This window comes from Temnothorax longispinosus, chromosome 2 (assembly GCF_030848805.1).
Source record: "Temnothorax longispinosus isolate EJ_2023e chromosome 2, Tlon_JGU_v1, whole genome shotgun sequence".
NCBI classification, from domain to species: Eukaryota; Metazoa; Arthropoda; class Insecta; order Hymenoptera; family Formicidae; genus Temnothorax; species Temnothorax longispinosus.
The window spans coordinates 19,503,348-19,522,951 of NC_092359.1; the positions used below are offsets into that span (position 1 = coordinate 19,503,348).

Below are 19,604 nucleotides of genomic sequence, written 5' to 3' on the forward strand. Positions count from 1 at the left end.
GGAGAACGAGCGTTAAATTGTTGAGGGGAGACGATTATGATAACATTGAAAGAAGTTTCTACACTATTTTTAGAACATGTCAGCACATTTTCAACGCATTGTTGCGAGTCGCTTTTATGCAAGTTATTTGATAAACGTTGCATTTCGTCCCAATTCTTAGCACGCCGCAAAGTGTATTATTATATCCTTAGCTTCTGTGTTTTCATAATACGTATATAATTCTGGTTTCTGGCATAATTTAGACCAAAGAGCTAAGAAAAAAAGCGGTCGTGCAGCTCAAGGCTCATAATTTGCACTAAATTGTTGTCCCAACCTCGCGGCGTTTAACACGAAAGGTACATAATCGCGTATCCCGATCGCGCCGCGATTACGAAACGCGTACTGAAACGATTACAACGGAAATTATCGTTTTCAGTGTTTTAATTTCCTGGTGGCCCACGTAGTTGCACATTGTTTCGCATTATGAAATAACTATCGCGGATAGATCCTTAATCGTCAAATCGGGATCTCGCGATTTGAGCCGCGGATGAAAGATCGCGTTAATTAATTACACGCGACGTAGGATTAGTCGTTAACGATAAATGGCTCGTGAAGATAGAAAACGAGTTTCTCGCGCGTCGCTTTCTCGTTGTAGCACATTGGAGTTAGACAGAAAGGCATAAGTACGCTGGATTTTTCGCGATTTCGATCGCCATTACACGAGGAGAGGTATATCAAAACGAGGAAGTTAGGCAATATCTCGATGGCAACGAATTTATAGCAGTATTAAACATATGAACGTAACATATAATTAGAAATCAAAGAAGTTACATTATTATAAGATCACTATCATCTTGCTGATAAGTTAATCTGCTTCGAATATACACTGTTGAAAACAGAGGTCCTGATGTGTGTTAAAAAAAGTCCTTGTCAAAATTTTTGTGTAAAACAATCAACACATACACGTGTTTAGATTTAACATATGCCTGCTATGTTAATTGAATTTTAAAAATTCAAAATGTAAAATAATTAAATAAACTTAAAAAATATGTTAAAGTAATTTGAACGTATTTATTAAATGTGTTAAAATTTACAGAAAAAGAATGTTGATTTTACTCTATAAAAGAAGTAAAAATAAAAATTTACAGAAATAGAGTTGATTTTATCTTACAATCTCAACTTCAACATAAAAGTTATGTTAATTGTACACATAATTAACTTCAAATTACGATCAGAATTACATTTCCTTTCTGTTAAAATATTTTAACATAATATCAGTGTTACCACTTAACACATTCATATTATGTTAAATTAACACAAAGTTTGAGTGGATCGTTTTGGACATGTAATTTATGTTATATTTAACACAAATTTTCCAACAGTGTATACATCAGATCGAAGACCGATCGAAGATTTTATATGCACGTTAACCGTTAAACATCTCGCAAAATATACATCTCGCGGGATATTCGTGCCCGATAAAAAAAAATCGCTGTATACTCACATCGAGCCCTTGGCCACCGTCATGTTGAGATTCTGTAGGACATGGTTCGGATTCTTGCTGCTGCCGTAGATCTTGAAGGCATGCCTGACGCTGACCGCCTGCTGACGATTCCAGGTAGGATTGTTCAACCCCGGCGTCGCCAGGACGGGGTTGCTCGACGTCACCGTCGCCAGGTCCATGTTGCCGTCCGCGCTGTTGCTCTGCATCGTCGTCGCGTTCGCGAGACCGGCGGCACCCGCACCTCCGTCGCTGCAAAACGAAAGCGCACGTGACGGTAACGAGAAAGTAACGGTGGAAATTACGGGCGAAATGACGCGATATCGTGTACCGCGGTGTCTTGTCACGATAGCGCGATTCAGTAAAGAATCTCTCTCTTCGTGCCGGCGTGTTGCACGGTATATACTTGCAGCGTGTCGTGTAAAATTGCGAGGCAGAACGTCGTAACATCGCAGGGCGTTAATTGCAACGTGCTCCACTAAGAGTGGAACTGTTGCATTGCCGTTTCTGTGAATAGGGGACGTGTAACAAAGATATATATATATGATTAAGTCGAAAAACCGACCATGTGAATTTCTCCTTATTTTCAGAGCTTCCTAATCTCGTTGAAAATAAAAGATAAGCGCTTATCTGAAATCTCATTGAAGTAATGAAGATGTTAACGTATATAATTAACCCCTTTACAATCCAACTTTTCTTTCTCTAAAAAAATTATATAACGTGAAACTCTAGCGAACATTTACCTTCGGGCAAAACTAACAATTAATTTACAATTTTTAAATTTTTTATTATAAAAGAATGGTTTATAACTTGTAATAAAATAGTACACTAAATTGTGACGAAAAAATGAAATAAGACTTGAAAAATATAGATGTATGAGTGCGTGACTTCAAAGTTATATGGCTTCACAGAAAATTAAATTGAAATCCAATTGATTCATTTTTGAGCGCTGGACTTCCAAATTTTATTAAAGGCAAGGAGAGACGATTTTTCGAAATTTTCTCAGGGCGTTGAAAATTTAATACACGTGTTGCGTCGAATACCGAACTATAATATCATAAAGGGACCCAAAAGCGCGACGGTCATGCGAAATTGCCGCGTGTTACGCGAAAGAAATGGCGAGAAAACGATTCTGCAAATCTCGGCGCGGATTGCGCGGCACGCGTATAGAAAGAGTCGAGCGATGGCGGTTGCGTAACCGAGCGCGCGGCTTTCTTTTCGCTTACGCGCGTGGCGATTCATTGGGCAATACGTGGACGCACGCTCGTGTATGTGTGTGTGTGTGTAACGCGTCGTGGTTTAACGTACATACAAGTGTGTATGCGCTGTCGGGGATGCGGAATACGTAACGCGTGTGCGATGCAGCGCGGCACGCGCGCGCGGGTATAATGCCGCGCGCGAGCGTGAATTCTCTCGCGCTCCCGTTTCGCGGGCGCCGCGCGCCGTGGCCGCTTCGACTGAGCCCGGGTCCCGCGATTTCCCTTTCTCGAACGGGAATTCGAAAGGAAAGCCCGAATTCGTACATTTTACTCATGAGCTCGAAATCTGTACGCCTTCGATATAAAAGATATATACCTCGCTTTAATTATACCTCGTCCGGGAAAGCGTTTCCCTTTCCCATTAAGATGTCGACAGACCTCTCCCTTTTTTCGCGACGCATTTAATTGGAAGTGGCGTTGTCTTACTACGTTTTACCATTACTATTTGTTGCGCAAATTTAAATGCACCAAGTTGAATTAGCCTGACGAAATCGATCGTCGAGCAATGTTCTGAATAGATCGTTATCTTCGGAGTAATCAAAGAAAATTTCAAACGTACTACCTATTAAAGTATTAAACGAAAAAATATTAATTGTGATAGAAGAAACATATAATTACACTGTTGAATTCGTAGTGTCAATTTAGGTTCAATTTGAGTTATATTTAAGTTTTTAATCCTTTCTGTAAGTCGCCACTGCTCCTACTCAAAATATGTTAATTTAACTAAAACAATGTTAATTCAATTAAACCAATGGAATTAAAATAATACTGTTTTGTTAAAATAATAAATTTCGACATACATGGTAGTTAAAAATAACAAAATGTTATTTAACTCAAGATGTTGAATTAAATTTTATCCTTTAATATTTAACAGTGTATGATGACGAGTAGTTTTCGAAATACAGCACCCCAAAGTTGTACTTTTCATACCTTATTGCAGCGTAGTGCGGATGCAGTCGATGTCGATGTACGATGCTGCACTTACGATTAAGGTGGGTGTACAGGTGTGTATGTGTGTTTCTTCTCTCAAGAAAAATATCTTGACTATGAGCAGAAGGGATGAACAATTCACAGTATAACAATGTATTAGTACTGAAATAAGGAATCGCGGGTATATAAACTCGTAAGTATACGTTTTCAAGCTGATGCTATCGAGACCCTAAGTCGTCTACAGACGATTCCGATTCGACCGTTAGACGCCGTGCCGTCGTAGCGATGAGATTCCGACGACGGGCTGTGGCAAACCGGGCTCGTGCGACGACCGGTCCGACGACCGTATATATATACTTACGAGGCAATGCTAATAATCCAATTAATGGGTATTACTTATTACTGTACCCAATGGGTATGAAAAATCCAACTTTGGGGTGCTGTATCTCGAAAACTACTCTTCATCGGACTTTGGGCCTATTGACCACTTTTGTTCTATATACGTGTTGAGAACTACCACATATCAAATTTTCAGAAAAATTAGCCGAAAGCCATTTCCCATAAGGATTCTGCGGGGTCCTTTTTGCTGAGGGGAAAAAACGCGAATTTCACACTTTTCTTTTTTAATTCATAACTTTGAAACTATCCGGTAGAATTCAATTTCTCTTGCGGATTCTGAAAGAGATGTCAAATCTTAAGGAAAAAAATAGAGCGACGTAATTTTTGATCGTTATCAACAAAATCTCCAGAGGTCAAGTAAGCCGATTTTTTAGGGCTTTTTTTTTAAGTAAATGTTTTCGCGTAATTTCTTAAAAAATTAAACTGGAAACGATAAAAAAACATGACTAAACATGATTTACCTAGCTGTGTGTGTGTATGTATTATACACATTCTATAAAACATTAATATCAAAGTCATACTTATAAACCAATAAATAATTGTTAATATTGAAAGACTATAACAAAAACGTTAATATTTATTTAATATTACTTATTTAGTACCAAACTAGCAAAAAAAGAGGTATAATTTACTTTCGAATTTCAACCGAATCGTACACACTTGGGTCTCAGAGACCCAATACTCTTTTTACATTTGCACTGTTCCGCAACTGACAATGAGCGACAATTGAAGATCTGCCTAGCGGCAAATAATAAGGGAAGGACCAAAGAGTTTTTTTACGCCGCAGGGCCATCTTTATAATGTCAATAGCCTCGCGATGCCAGTCCCTCGAAAATTTGACCGGGTCTCTCAGACTCGGAAAAGTCCTTCTAGGGTTAATCAGCTATATGTTAAAATAACACTGAATCAAATCATTATAATCGCGATTATTTTTCATTTATACATGCGCATAATTTGTGTATTTATATATATATTTAAGAAATAAAGAGATGATAAGCTGGATATATGTATACAGATACCGCGGCCTTAATCGTTGCAACACGCGCGATTTTCTGAAGTTTTCACGCATATTTATTCGTTGGATTACCACGCATTGCGCACGTGAAGGGGAATAATGATTTAGCAACGTTTTACCGTGTGTAATTACCCGGCGAGTTGCTGCCGTCGGCATGTATGCCGTCTCGAACCGTGCAAAAAGTGTATCGCGCGTCTGCATCGCAAAAATCGCATAAAATGCATGCGCGCGGCCGCGGTTGCCCGCCGCGCGAAGAACTTCGCGCGTTATGGACAGCATGGGATTACGTCACGACTCGAATCTGGGCTGTAAGTGCTAAGAGCATTAGCATTGAATTGAAATGTAGAAAGTATTGCAAAATTTATTATTAATTGTCCGCTGTTATGATAAAACATAAAACAATCGTTGGAATAAAAAAATTATTAAGATCAATTATTATCAAAATCGATTCCGTTTATTGTCATTGATTTCCCGATCGGTCTTACGCTGCACGTTGATTAAAATAACATATTGACCGTTCTATAATTACAGTCTCATCAGGTTAATCGATTACTTGACCCTACCTTCAAGGTAACCATCCCAACACCTATGTTGACCTGCGCTAATGATTAATCTACCTCTCTGCTGCAGCGGACAATTATTTCATAAGTGACTGATGTTTGCGGGCATAATGAAGGGAGAGAAGCGATTCATTATTTCTATTATGTCGTTGTTAAGTAACTCGATTGTACAATACGAAAAATACGTAAGAAAATTAACGATTGGCGAAATGCACGAAACCTATTGAAATTAATTAAAGCACGCTGCAACGTTTCGACGTCATATAATCAACGTTAACTGTGCATAGCGATTTGCGATTTCATCGGCGTGTGACGATCGTAATCACAATTTACTTTTAGCTTCCTTGACTGTGTTGCTGAAAGAAATTATTCAACTTAATAAGATATTAATTATTGATGCAGCAGGAACACTGTTTCGTAATTCAAGTGTATTACGTTTCGTATTATAAATACATTATACAATAGAATAGTGTAACATTTGAATTTAAAATAAAAACAGCAACGGATTAAATAAAATAGTACAGCCATTGTACAAAATTTAAATTAAATAAATGTACATAAACTTTTATGTATATTTAAATATTAAATATAATATTTAAAATAATATATAATTTTATACGATTGTAATATAACATAATATAATATAATAAAAATTTTTCGCGTATTTGACCTTATTACAGATAAAATTTAATTTGTTGTTATGCGTGAATCTAATAATTGCAGATAAATTGCCGGTATCGCTTGAGGAAATACATCGCTGCGAGCGAACAACTGATGGGTTCATCCGTCATCTATTTAGAATTTTAGATCGACACACAGCGACAATAATAACGTTTTTGCAGAGGATCTTGCGAATCTATCGTGATGCATTGCGGCAAACAGGTTACAATACCGGACACGCAGAATGCGTATTACGAGAAAGAAAAGGAAAAGGCCGGACTGTGGCCATTGCGCAACTTTTGCGACAACGTCGCCGCGTCGTAGGAAAGAACACACGAAGACGAAAACGCTTCCGGATACGCTAATAATGCGATTGCCGATCGCACGCGATCTCTACGAAACGACGTGCATGCATGTTCCGATTAAGGGCCGCCTTGGACGATCTAAAATTCACGACAACGGAGTTCCATTTTGCGTGATTTTATGTGTCGCGCAAGACAGATAGAACATTTGCAGATTTGAAATGCATGCGCACACAGAATGTGAATCTCGGAACAGGTACATGGCACGTGAAATCATAAAAAGCAGAAGAATTGTACGCGACCTGCAATCGGGTGAATTTGCACAATTGTCTGTCTGCTCGACGTGATGCGTGCGTGCGTGCGTGCGTGCGTTGGTAAGAAATGCCGTTGCAGCCGTAAAACGTAGCGTTGCGAGAGACCGATGGGTTTCGAGAAATATGTGTGCTGGCACACCTTTTGACACCTGCATATTGATTGTGACACTCAATCATAATCGAGCAAACGTCGGAAATGAAATAAAAGAAATTTTTGCGGTGTGCAAACAACATTAGCATTGTAGAAATATCTCAACATAACGATTAGTGCGCTCGTGGAACTCGTTTATTATACAGATAAACGAAGTTTATATGCGGATTCCAACATCTAGTGCACATATGTGGATAACGGATAACAAAGATCCAGTTAAGATTGTAAATTTAAAGACAACCTTCGTTGATCAATCTGCTCCTGCGACGTGATTTCGATGGCCGGCACGGAGCCTGATGACATATCACCGACTCGAGCCGCATGCCGTCTAGCTTTTCTTGTTAGTCTAGATGTAAAATAGATTAATACCGCCTGTCAGACGGAGAAAACATATAACCGTGTACATCACACATGATTGTTACACCACGATTATTACGTCACACATTACATCACGCGATTAGCGATGGATTCATTCTCCGATTTCATTTTAGTTGAATTAATAGGGTGTGTGGAAATGTATTACTAATTCCAACGCTTTCCATCCGAAAGTTGTACTCGCACACATTACTGTTGGAAATTATTTATAAAAGAATATAGAATACATCTAATTTTTATAGAAAATATAGCCTTGTACATTATAAACATGTAATTTAATTAAAATATTTTGCTAATAAATCTTTTTTTTAGTTTAATAAATTTTTTTAAGTGAACTTAAAAATAACAGCTGAAACTTAATATATAATAATAATTATTATGTTAATATCTTGTGTAATTTTGAAGATGACTCGATTGTTTATCTCAGAAATGACAGCGAGCACCTTCTACAAATAGAAGCGAAAGAGAATTCTCATTTGAAGCCATCGCTAAGAAATTGCGAGTAGGACAAGGATCCTTTACCGATCGGAGTGCGCTCGCCGCGTTAGCTCGATCTCAGGTAATTGCCACGTTGATGTGGACAACTTGTCGCGCTGTTTGCGTCGCGTAATCGTCTCGCGTCTGCGGAAGAAGAAAGCTATACATCGCCGTTGCGAATAATCATTCTAATGCTATTAACCTTCATACTCCCTTAATGAATTCGATAAATAGCTCAATTTTTTTGCAATATTCATTCGCTTCATTATCCAATTGCAACATTGAAATATAACGCCAGAGAATGCAGAATAATATAACTCTCGCGTCAGATAAAAATAATAAATATACAATTGTTCAATAGTTTAACAGGTGATTTTTCAAAGAACGTTTTTAGTTTTTGTATTAAATAACTTTTAATGAGATATACGTACGAAGGTTTATACAATCGACATAATTATTTACCGGTTATCAAATCGTATCGGTATCCTTGATACGAATTTAGGTCGGACTCTGGTCGTGGGCGGGCACGATTTGACGTCCCGTTTGCGTCCCATGGTTGTGTTTGGCCTGGGAGAGAGGAAAAGCGTATCTCCGTTGATACGAAAGTAATTGGATCTGAGATTGACACACCATCCGTTGTGCTCAGTTCTAATCTTGATCATTAATACTTGTGTGTGTATATATATATATACATATATATGTATGTGCATATATTGTGTATATATGCACATACATACTTAAAAAGGCAATTGAGAGCAAACGCTGGTGATGAAGCGAGCGTAAATTACACATTATACAATAAGTTCCAATAACAATTTTGGTCTTGAGATCCTCTTCAATGTAGAGTAATAAAAATAAAGAAATTCAGTTTCTTAAACGGGAGACATCGTGGTATTGTTCAGTGTATCGACGCCAAACCCTTCGAAGTTGATTGGTGCCTTATAAAAGTAAAAGTGAAATAAGCTAGTGGCTGGCACGATTAATGGATAAGAAAAACTCTTAAAACAAAAGTAAAACTTCCATACCTAGCAGCCAATTTGTAAGGTCCATTTGGCCCCGATATTTAGTGAACACAGAGCATTTTAACCGACTAATAGAGTTTGTTGTAATAACCGGGTAACTCTCTGTGACCTATATTATGTAAGCATCGCAAAGAGAAACAAATGATGTTAGTGAGATTTTAAAAACAGGATAGAGAACAAAATCATATATATGAAAGTCTCTCAATAATTGGCAAATATTTTTTGCTGTGATCTACTGTATACCATTAATTTACCGTTTAATATGAAACATTTCAAAAATGTTGCGTTTAATATTTCTCTTTGTTTAATACCTTGCCAATAATTATTGAGAGACTGCTAGATGTAAAAGTTTTACTTTTGTTTTAATCTTTTACTCATTAATTGTGTCAACCATTTATTTGACTTTTACTTTTATAAGACACCCCCCGTTCGAGATCAATTGTAACTGCATTTTTTAATTTTTATTATTCTAGAGAGTCTAAACCCAAGACCGAAACGTATGTTATTACAATTTATTGTATAATATAATACTCCCCTCACCTCCTTCTAATTTGCGGTTTATATAACATAAAGATAGTGGCACTTTTCTTTGTGATAATATGGAAGATTTTATCTATGATTCAATGCAATAAGTTTCCGAGTTGAGAAAGAGAGAGAAAAGATAGTCATCAGTTTTGTTCGATTGTTAATAAAATATGTGCCTCAGAATACAGTAAACCTCGGCGCTTGGCCAATCGATCGCTCGATTTACCAAGGTTACGTATATTCTCATTTAGACCCTACATCTTCATCGATCCGCGCATTTCTTCCTTATATTTATTGAGCCATTACATCAAAATTGGTCGTAGAATCCAGCAAATAGTCGACGCAAACAAAATCAACAAGCAATAATTATAAGCAATAATTATATCTTTTAAAATTTATGTAAATTGCTGGTAGTATGCAGATATATTTATGAAATTAACTGTCTAATCACGTTTCTTGTACGCGACAAGATACAAAAAAATTGAAATAAATTATGAACTATTAAAATCATATTTGCAGCTCGTGCGGGAAAACATTCCTCGTCGCGACATAATATTAGTATAACATTGAAGAAATGCCTGGGAAACCTGTTTTACTCATACGTTACAACTTTGCGAGCGCTTTAACAACTACTACAAATCGTATATTGTGATTCTCGCGGGTAAACTTGCACGTGTGAATCGTCATACTGAAGTGACAGCGAAGGTTGACCGCGAGAATTGCACGTATCGTAGACAGGACAATTGCGTACTCTTGCGTACTTAATGGCACCGATGTCGGGGTTCACCGTCGCCGCCGGTACTTAATACTGCACGAGCATAAGACGATATGGTCACGGTCGCGTAAAGACCGCTTATTCATCCGACGGTCCTCCCCGGTGGGGGATAACGTGACGGATCGTGACTTCTTTGAATAAGTATGAATTGTGTTTTCATTAGTGTCACCAACGATAAAAGTGTATCGTATAAAAGTATACGAATCATATATGCGTTGCGGCGAATTCGTGTGAACGAATAACTTAGTCATGGCATACAATTTTTTTCGTATATAATTATTGTTAAGGCGCTTGCAACTTGAGAACGATACAAAGTTCGTCTAAATATTTCTTTATGGATTTCTTTTTTATTAGTCGACAATTTACGCGCAGTTCAACTATAATTGACAGATATCGATTTATTCCTGAAAATGTGTCAGGCGTTGTGGAAACATCGTTGACGTCAAATAAAAACGCACTGTTTAATACATCTAATTATCTCGCAGTTTTTAGGCGTTTAATCGATGGTTTGGCGATTAAACTTGTGGAATTTTCATTACGTAAATGAACTGGTTTTCAGTAATGTTTCGGGGCATGTATACACGGAGGCAAAACATTGAATTATTCAGAAATATCATTAAGAAATTATATAACGATCTTATTTAACCAGTTTTCACATTAATAAGAAGTTCATATTTATTTCCTTGCCATTTTTGTGCGAGCCGAGCAAAAACAGAAAAGCTTAAAAAATGTATGCAAATTCTATATAAAATTTAAATAATAAATATATACAACAATATGACATATATATATATATGTAATAAATCTCTCTTTTTATTATCGAAAGTTGCGTCAGTCAACTAATTATTATGTCTCATAAATAAACATTCAATAAATCGCTCCGATCACCCAGAAGCGTAATCCCCAGTCAGTACATTACCGGTTGCATTTAAAGCGCAAATTTCAGTCGTGTCAAAGACGTGCTCGTGCGTGACGCACTAGTGACGAGGGATTCATCGTGCGCGCGTCTCTAATTGACGTGCATAATTTCCCCATTAGTCAGAGAGAGAGAGAGAGAGAGAGAGAGAGAGAGCTCGTTCGTAACGAGGCGAGAAGAGTGCCTGCCGTTTAGCGTAAAACGCGTAACCGCGCGTTACGGCGAATTCCGCGGTAACCGCGAACTTTCCGTGATCTGATTAATCCTATGCCGTCATCAACGCGGTTTATTCCACAGGGACACGTATAATTACCGTTATGATTGATCGCGCCGTGAGCCCGCGACACACCGTGATTACGATCTCGTTAAGTACAGCACCGCGCCGCGCGCCATAATGAATGGCGAGGTAAACCGGGTGCACGGCTCGCCGTTCGCGAAATGATACTGAAACCTATACGCCGGTCGTAGATACGACGATCGATTACGTATTACGGCATTACGAATGCTTAAGCCGGCCCTCATTCATCAGGGTTATACCCCTCATGCGTTATTCTATTCGAACCCTCCTATCAATTTTTTCTTCCCCCTCAAATAATTCCTCTCGAACCATTTCTTCTACCTTTCAAGTTTCAAACGCCGACTGATTATTATAACGCTATAAATGAATTAATAGCGTTTTACGGTCTGTAATTGGTGGAGTCGACGCGAGCTTAGGCAACGCTTCCCATTGTCCGTTCGAGCCGAAAAAAGGATGGCGGCAGATAAAATTTTATGACGGTCATTACAATAACGATAAGCTGAAAATGCAACCTGGCCGGTGATCTGTAAGATATCCGCGTGCTGCTATATCCATACGTCAATTGACGTCATTAAGTAGTTAAGGCTCGCTCGTTCGTCAGGCAATATCTCGCTGCTCACGCCCGCGCGCGGTATCACGCGTCACGTGGAGACATTCGCTAACGCAGTTACAGATTTGCTAATGTCAATGGGACACCGTACGACGTAATGACGCTTAGTATTCGAAAATCGAAGTGCAGGCGCGTTGCACAATGCGACATTCCGCGCGAAGACATGGCGCGAGGACGCGCGTGTGGAAAGATCAGCCTCTTTGTTTTCTGGGCCATGGTCGAAACACGAATCCAACGCGGCGACCAAATGCGAAAATCATTCTCCGCCGCTTTTCCCGTGTGTACACACGATAGATTTTACTTAGTTTCTTAAAGAGGAAAAGCTGCGGGAAGCTTTCTCCTCGCGCGTTATCTTCACAACGGCGTATCCATGAATATCTTTTTCCTAGATCTCTCACCGTCACCAGAAGAACACTCGATTAGAATAATTTCTCGTCGATAAATAAACTGCATGATATTATAAATATATCGTTTCAGTGATAGTGGTAATAAATAAATTTTAAATTGATTATACTTTTTATAGAAATCCTTCTTACGCAGCTTATAAATCTTGCAAATTATCGAGCGATCGAATAAAAACGATCCATTGAAATGGTTCTTTGCGAAAATGGACTCAATTAAAATTCCGATGTCTACAGGCAGTGCTGCAATTACTTTCAATTAAAACAAAATTATACTTTGAAAGTGCATTGTGACGCGCTGACGTTTTTCACCGGCGCACCTATTTGTCGCGCGCTGTAATTCACTGTTTCCAATTTTAATATGCATTATGTAAATGAAGGGGTTAATTAATCCTGCTCGATTTAGATCGAGACCCTTGCTCTCGGCACACATTCGACTCCGACAAAAATACTCGCTTGAACTCGCGCTAGCTTTCTTATCGCCCTCTCCTTCTTTTCATTACCTACTTTATCATCATGGATATTTCGGAAAGAGTTACAAAATTGAGACGAAAAAAAAATCTGTTTATACCGCTCGATTAGATCAACGAATATTTTTATTCAAATTTATAATTATATCAAAGTGTCAGCATAATTAAAAGACATACAGCTCGTTCGTTCGAGTGTGTGCGTCAGCAATTCCGTTACGTCCCACGTATGAAGACACGTGCGATGATTTTAATTATGTGCTTAGCCCCACATGAGATGACCTTGGGAGCCTTGCAACAGGTATTCAACTCGTACCGAGTCCGAAATTTTGCAAACGTCGGCGTTTCGTGATCGACGAACTTTATGATGTGCAAAAATTGAACATTAGAATTTAGTAAATAGTTTAATAATAGAATATCCGTTGCTTTTTTTTATTATTTAAATTATGACAAAGACGAATTAAGCTATACATTGGATAATATCTAAAAGTAACGATCGTTAACATAATAATCATTATATTGCTTTGAGTGCACGTCTATGTTGAGTTAACGTTAACTAACTCGAGTGATAACTAATTAGCAGATAACGCGTCACTTACGATGCCTTTATTGAGCTCTTAAGTTTAATAAACTCTTCGCGATTATATGGACAGTATTAATATCCGAAAGATTTATAACGTTTGTGTGCAGGTAATTATTGCATAATTACCATTAGCGTTCCTTAAGACATTCGTCGAACAAAACAGTTCGGCGCGCAAACGATGGCTTTTTCTCTAAGTAGATTTTATAACTCCACCATATGGGCATTCACGACGCTTATGTAATTATAACGTAACGACGGCTTATTTTTCAACGTGAGAGCTGCTTATTTGACGACCATATAATCCGTTTTTATAGGAAGATATATCTTACGAGGAAATGAATCAACGACCTACATTCAATTCAGATGAAATTTTACGGGTATACAGTAACATAAGTCGTTGACGTCACTCTTGATTTATGATGTCAGAAACGGTAAACAACCGGATCACACGCTTAAATAATCCACGCAACTTTCGGCCGCGGAAGAGATTTTAAACGTCGACCAATCATTCCCTCATAAGGCAGATTTTTTAAAAATGCGTTATAAAATATTTGCCCAAAATGTGCGCAGCGTCAATATACAAATAGCGATAACAATAGATATTGTCGAAGAAATCTACACGGAGAGAATTTTTCGTTATATTTTACCCTTAAATTCACTACAAACTTGGGACAATTTGGCAACCAAGGAATTTTTAAAATACACTGTAAAAAAATTTTGTAAAATTACAGGTAATTTTGAGACCCACTATAATAGGTGTAAATAGCCACACATTTTTAATTTGTGTAATTGTAATACAAAATTACTTTTTCCTTCCGTACTGTAATTTTGTAAAATTACAACCATTATATTGTATAATTACAACTATTAGTGGGTCTCAAAATTACCCACTATAATAGTTGTAATTTTACAAAATTTTTTTACAGTGTATACAAAAGACATTTTACAAACGTGATAAAAATTTTGAAAAATTATTGAAATTTCCTAGATATATTTTAGTAAAATTAATCAAACATATTTTATATTTTAATGTAATAGATATTTTTTTTTATTATTGTAGATATTCATCAGAATAGCTCGCATAAAATTCTTGGTGGTACATGTCTCATAACTACCATCATTTCAGGGTAAATTTTAAGAGAAAATTCTCTCCGTGTATAAAAAAATCGCTACTTTTGCGGATTACTTCGGCGAGACACCATCTAGATATTCGACAAGTCCGCAAAACCCGCAAAGTCTTGTTCGTAGCGACAATTTCGACGGTATTCTCCCTTATTACGATATGTTTACGTTAGATACAATCGGTGTGCGCGCGTTGCGCTCTTACGTAAGCGCGACGTTTTGCGCGGCGTTGTTGGTCTCGCCCCGGCGAAGGAATCGGAGGGGATCCGACGGAGAGTTTGGAGAACGCTTCAACACAACCGGCAATCCGCGCAACAGACAGTCGTTGCACCACTTTCGCTATAAAATCGACATCCGTGACTGACCTTGGCACATTTCCCAACGCGATCGCGATATCGCTGGCCGTTGCTGGCCACGCGGATTTTTTTTGCGCGTGACTCCAATGACAAGTGTCGCGATGCGGCACTCGACCTTCGCCGGGTCGATTTCTTCTTCGTCCTGTCGCGATTCCGTTGTTCTTCTTCTCGCTGACAGCGATGACAGTGACGACGGCGATGACTTCCTTGCGTAACGCGAATTGAAAAGCCGAAGGCACCGTTCACGTCCGCGATTATCTTCCGCGATCGGCCGGCGCCGCTACGGATGTTTCTGCAATACATGCCTGCGACGGCTGCGACGCTACCAAGATACGTTACATACTCTCATTTTTATTAATTTATAGCGGCTACGGCTTTTCTCTCGCTGTCAAAATTTTCCATATCGAGCGAGCAGAGACAAGCGTCGTTCAATTCAAGCGTGTATTTATTGAATCCCAATAACCAAGTCCTTGCGATTTCCGTTGCGTAACACGTATGCGTTTTCACGATGCGCTCACGATGATAGAATACAATCGCATGAGCTTCTTTTTATCGCCGGCGTTTTTTTGTCACCGTCGATTTTAATCGCGCTATTCCGTAACCCCTTCTGGGGATCAACGCCTATTACAAGGCTCCGCGATACTTGGGAAACTTGGCAATCTTGTACTTTGAACCGCGCGGTGTTTTTCCGAGGCTCACGCGATTCTCGGTGAATCTGTACGCGGGATCTAGCCTGCATGGCAAAGCGTTAATGTCATCTGATTGCTTTGTTGATTGTTAGTGACAAACGAGCGAAATCTGATAACATTCTCTAAAATCTTGTAAGATATCGTCGGGATTTACTTTTCGTGAATAGGATCAGATTTCAGGAGAATTAAAAGTACACGTTAAAAATGTGTAAAGCGAATCGTGCAAAGTGTGTTCAATTAATTCATATGGAGATCGAAGATGCGTCAGTGCAATAAAAAACTTTACTTGTAAATGTCTATTCAATTCAAAGTTATCCGAACGCCATTATAAGTGTATAGTTACGTCAATGACGTTTTATCGAGCAAGTCAGCAAATTAAAAACACTTGTATTACCCTTACAAATAGCTACATGCGTAATTTCTCGGAACATACACATACGATGACACTACCTTTTTTTTTCAAAGATTTAAATTATGTTTTAGCGTACAAAGCTTTACTCGTTGTCAGTTAATGTTTCATTCATTTTAATTTTTTCATAGCACGAAGCGTAATCGTCAATAATTATCGCACTAACAGAAATTAATTGATAAGACATAATTGTAAAAATAATTTTAGAAAAATTGTATCAACAATAGTATAATCGTAAAAATAATAATACAATTTAATCACAAATTTACGCGACTAAAAAAATTTAGATTAATTCTGTTTATTGATGACGCGTTATTGACAAGTGATTGTCAATCAAGTATCGAATCTGCATAATTTCCAATCTGTAATCATGGTGTATGCGTAACACGTTTGTAAATAAGAATTTGCGATTTCCACAGATGATAATTAAATTACGCAAAAAGGCAAGCGCGGCCGTCCAATAAATGTATCGTGTGTAAAGTCCACGTCAATAATTGTCATTCTCTATCACTGATAACATAACATCACCTATCATTACTAATAATTGGTGCACGGACTGAATAACACGTTTCACATGGTTAAAAAAATTTTTTTGATACTCTCAATAACGATAAGAGACATGTCGTCATGCTTAGTTTTAATTATTTAATTTTTCTTCTTCTTCCACTTAGAATTTCGTCTCGTACTTTAACACTCGTCTAATCTCATCAATCGAACGTTTCCTTTTCTTGAGAGATGACTAGCTTTCTCTCAAACACTCAGACGATCTGACCGAAGATTTTCCCCGTTTTAGGTATCTGGCGATCCTTTTGTATTCCATTATTGATTTACAATAAAAGAAATTATATTTAAATATTAAAATTTTAATAGAAAAAAATTAGATAATTAATACGCAACTAATAATAGGAATACACGAGACGGTATCAAGAAGAGAGACAAGATTATATGCGTAAAACGCAATTTTTCCGCATCGATGAAATCTCGCTCATCCCGCACGCGAATCCGTCGTTACGAAGAGGTTTTCCATATTTCATAAACGAAAACGGTACGCGTATGATGTGTACGGAAAATCGCGCAGTAAAATGAGGAAGCGAAGGACTTGGGTAATCCTCGGGGGGGTTTTTTTTTTACGAGAAAGCGTGCGAACCGCGCGTTAGCGAGCGAGCGTTCCGTTCCGTCTCGTTTCGTTTCGTCTCTCGTTCGTAAGCCGTTTTCCGACAGCGCCGTCGCGCATTCATCCGCGCGATCTCGCACGAATTAACGCCCGCTAGTTAATCTCTCGAACCGTTTCGCAATCCGCGTGCCATTAGCCGCGAGCGCGGCAAATTGGAGCATACCTTTTTCCGATCGCGCTGCCGCCGCGCCGCCGTTCATTGCACAACCATCGACGACGTTCCAATTACTATCCGCATCAATCTGTCGAGATTCGAGATACCGAAATTTGATGAAAGTTCATCTTTATCCCCGCTACAGAGTGATATTGTAATTTATTCAATATACCTCTAACGCGTTACGTATTAAATATTATGTAATTTAATGGACTTGATTTTTGTACAGTAAATTTCTGCGTCCGAGCTTTCACGATGGAGATCAGATTTCGTTACGACGGCAAAGTACACGAAGATAAAGGCGATTACGCATTTTTTTCCCGTGCACGGATCGTGATGAGCCTTTACGGAAAGCGTCGGATGAAAGTTACGACAGGAAGATGTTAGTTTGACCTTACGGAGTTGTGCACATCGCGCGAGATGAAACAATACTCTTGCCGCGGGTAACTTGCAGTTTCCTCCTCTGGTGCCGTCTAGAAAGTATATTTTTCTCGGTCTTTCACATCGCGGCTCGATATCGTCGTGGAATTTCTTTGCGACGTATTATTATAGCACTTGCCGGCCTATCTTCGGATAATGAAACCGATTAATTAATCCGTCAGAAATTTTCCGATGATTAAAACGCTTCAGTGCGTCATCGTTGCACTTAACAAGGTTCAAGCTTTCCTTCAAAACGTTTACATAACAGAGAATTGTCGTGAGAATTACAACTATTAAATGATCATTAAAGCTTCATTAAAGAATCATGTCATTAAATTTTTAAATTTGTAAATCTTAAGATCGTAGTTTTCTTCAGTTTTCGGATTCTCGAAAATTTTTAACTTTCTAAAATCTGTAAATCTTTTGAAAGATGTAAATTGTTTTACTTGCGTGCTTTCTAAAATGTGATATCTCAAAAAGTCAGAATTCAAAAGCAAAGAAATATTTTATGCTATTCAAGGATTTAACAATATTCGAAAGAATTCGAAATTCAATAATTACGAAGATTTAAAAAATTAAAACGACAATTTAAAATAATTAATATTTTTGCACGGTGACTTTTTGAAAAAATCATAGAAAGAAAGAAATATCAGCGAGTCAATCTCTGCGCAACGAGCCAAGAGCTTCGCACGAGGATCAGTCGGAAATCGGCCTTCCTAGAAACCCAGAGATTGGAAATGCTAATGCGTGTGTGAAGATGTGCTCGAAGACGGTCGTCTGCCTCATTACGTTCGATTTCACTGCGATGTGTGTTCCGGTATCGTCAGAGCGCGCGACTCGCGTGTGTCTTGTATTACGTGAGAGGCCGACTCGCGCGACGCGAATGTTCCGCAAATCCTCACAACGGCTGCATTGTACACGTATTCAACGCGTATTCCGTATGCATTTAATAAAGTTGTATAGTATGCGTGTCCCCCATTTTGAAATTTAAAACGTTATTCGGATTCAAATCGAGTCGAGTTCAATAGTGATGGACTAATATGTTGCGTATATACATAATATGATGATACGGTAATTGAATATGCTAATTAACGTCTCATTTTCATGAGAATATGAATAGCAATGGGAATAATTATGTATTCTTTGCAAAGCAATGCGCTGCTATTAGTATATTATAAATTCTGAAGATGAGAACAGAAGATTGACACTTTGAATGCGAAATGTGTGAAAAATAAAATTTTACATTAATAAAGATGTTTCTTTCCTTTCAAGAGTTACGTTTCCTTTGTATAGTTTTTCAAATTTTTCACATTAAATATAATCGTCTTCTTCTTTTCGTCTCGAATGATTTTGCTACAATTATTATGGGTTGGAATGTCGATCAATGGCGTCGGAGCAAAAATACGAATTTTCCCACGATTTACCACTTTCTCACTGTGTCGCACGCAGAAAAGTTGAGTCAATCTAGAGGGAATTTCACTTAGACGGCAAATGAAGGATATGTGTGTCACATGGAAGCAGTCGAGGAAATTTCGTTGACCCGTCGCGACTTCCGTGGAGCACGAAAGTCAGCAAGAGTACGAGCATCGGACGTGTAATTTTCCGTTTTGTACTTCCTTTAGATTCTTAGCAATTTCTCACCGTCGGAACTATTCCTTCTTGAAAGATGTTTCAGGTCGTTGTGTCAGCGCCAGCGTCTTGATGCGATGATAGGATGAGCGTGACGTACGTATTAGCAGACGTAATGGATCGTTTAAGAAA

General features: G+C 38.2%; 1 protein-coding gene across 5 annotated transcripts in view; it reads right to left on the reverse strand.

Moving 5' to 3' along the window:
* Positions 1-19,604, reverse strand: part of Snu (ABC-type transporter snustorr) — a 54,282-nt gene that overhangs the window by 14,733 nt on the left and 19,945 nt on the right. For 2 of the 5 annotated variants that reach the window (XM_071771439.1, XM_071771437.1), the window contains exons 2-5: positions 8,385-8,489; positions 7,968-8,066; positions 7,312-7,416; positions 1,484-1,732 (exon numbers count right to left, since the gene is read on the reverse strand). In XM_071771439.1, coding sequence (XP_071627540.1) covers positions 1,484-1,732; positions 7,312-7,416; positions 7,968-8,066; positions 8,385-8,476 — 545 coding nt within the window. In that variant the 5' untranslated portion in view covers positions 8,477-8,489. Of the gene's footprint in view, positions 1-1,483; positions 1,733-7,311; positions 7,417-7,967; positions 8,067-8,384; positions 8,538-19,604 lie in introns of all 5 variants that reach the window. The other 3 variants (XM_071771440.1, XM_071771441.1, XM_071771438.1) reach the window with 2 other exon arrangements.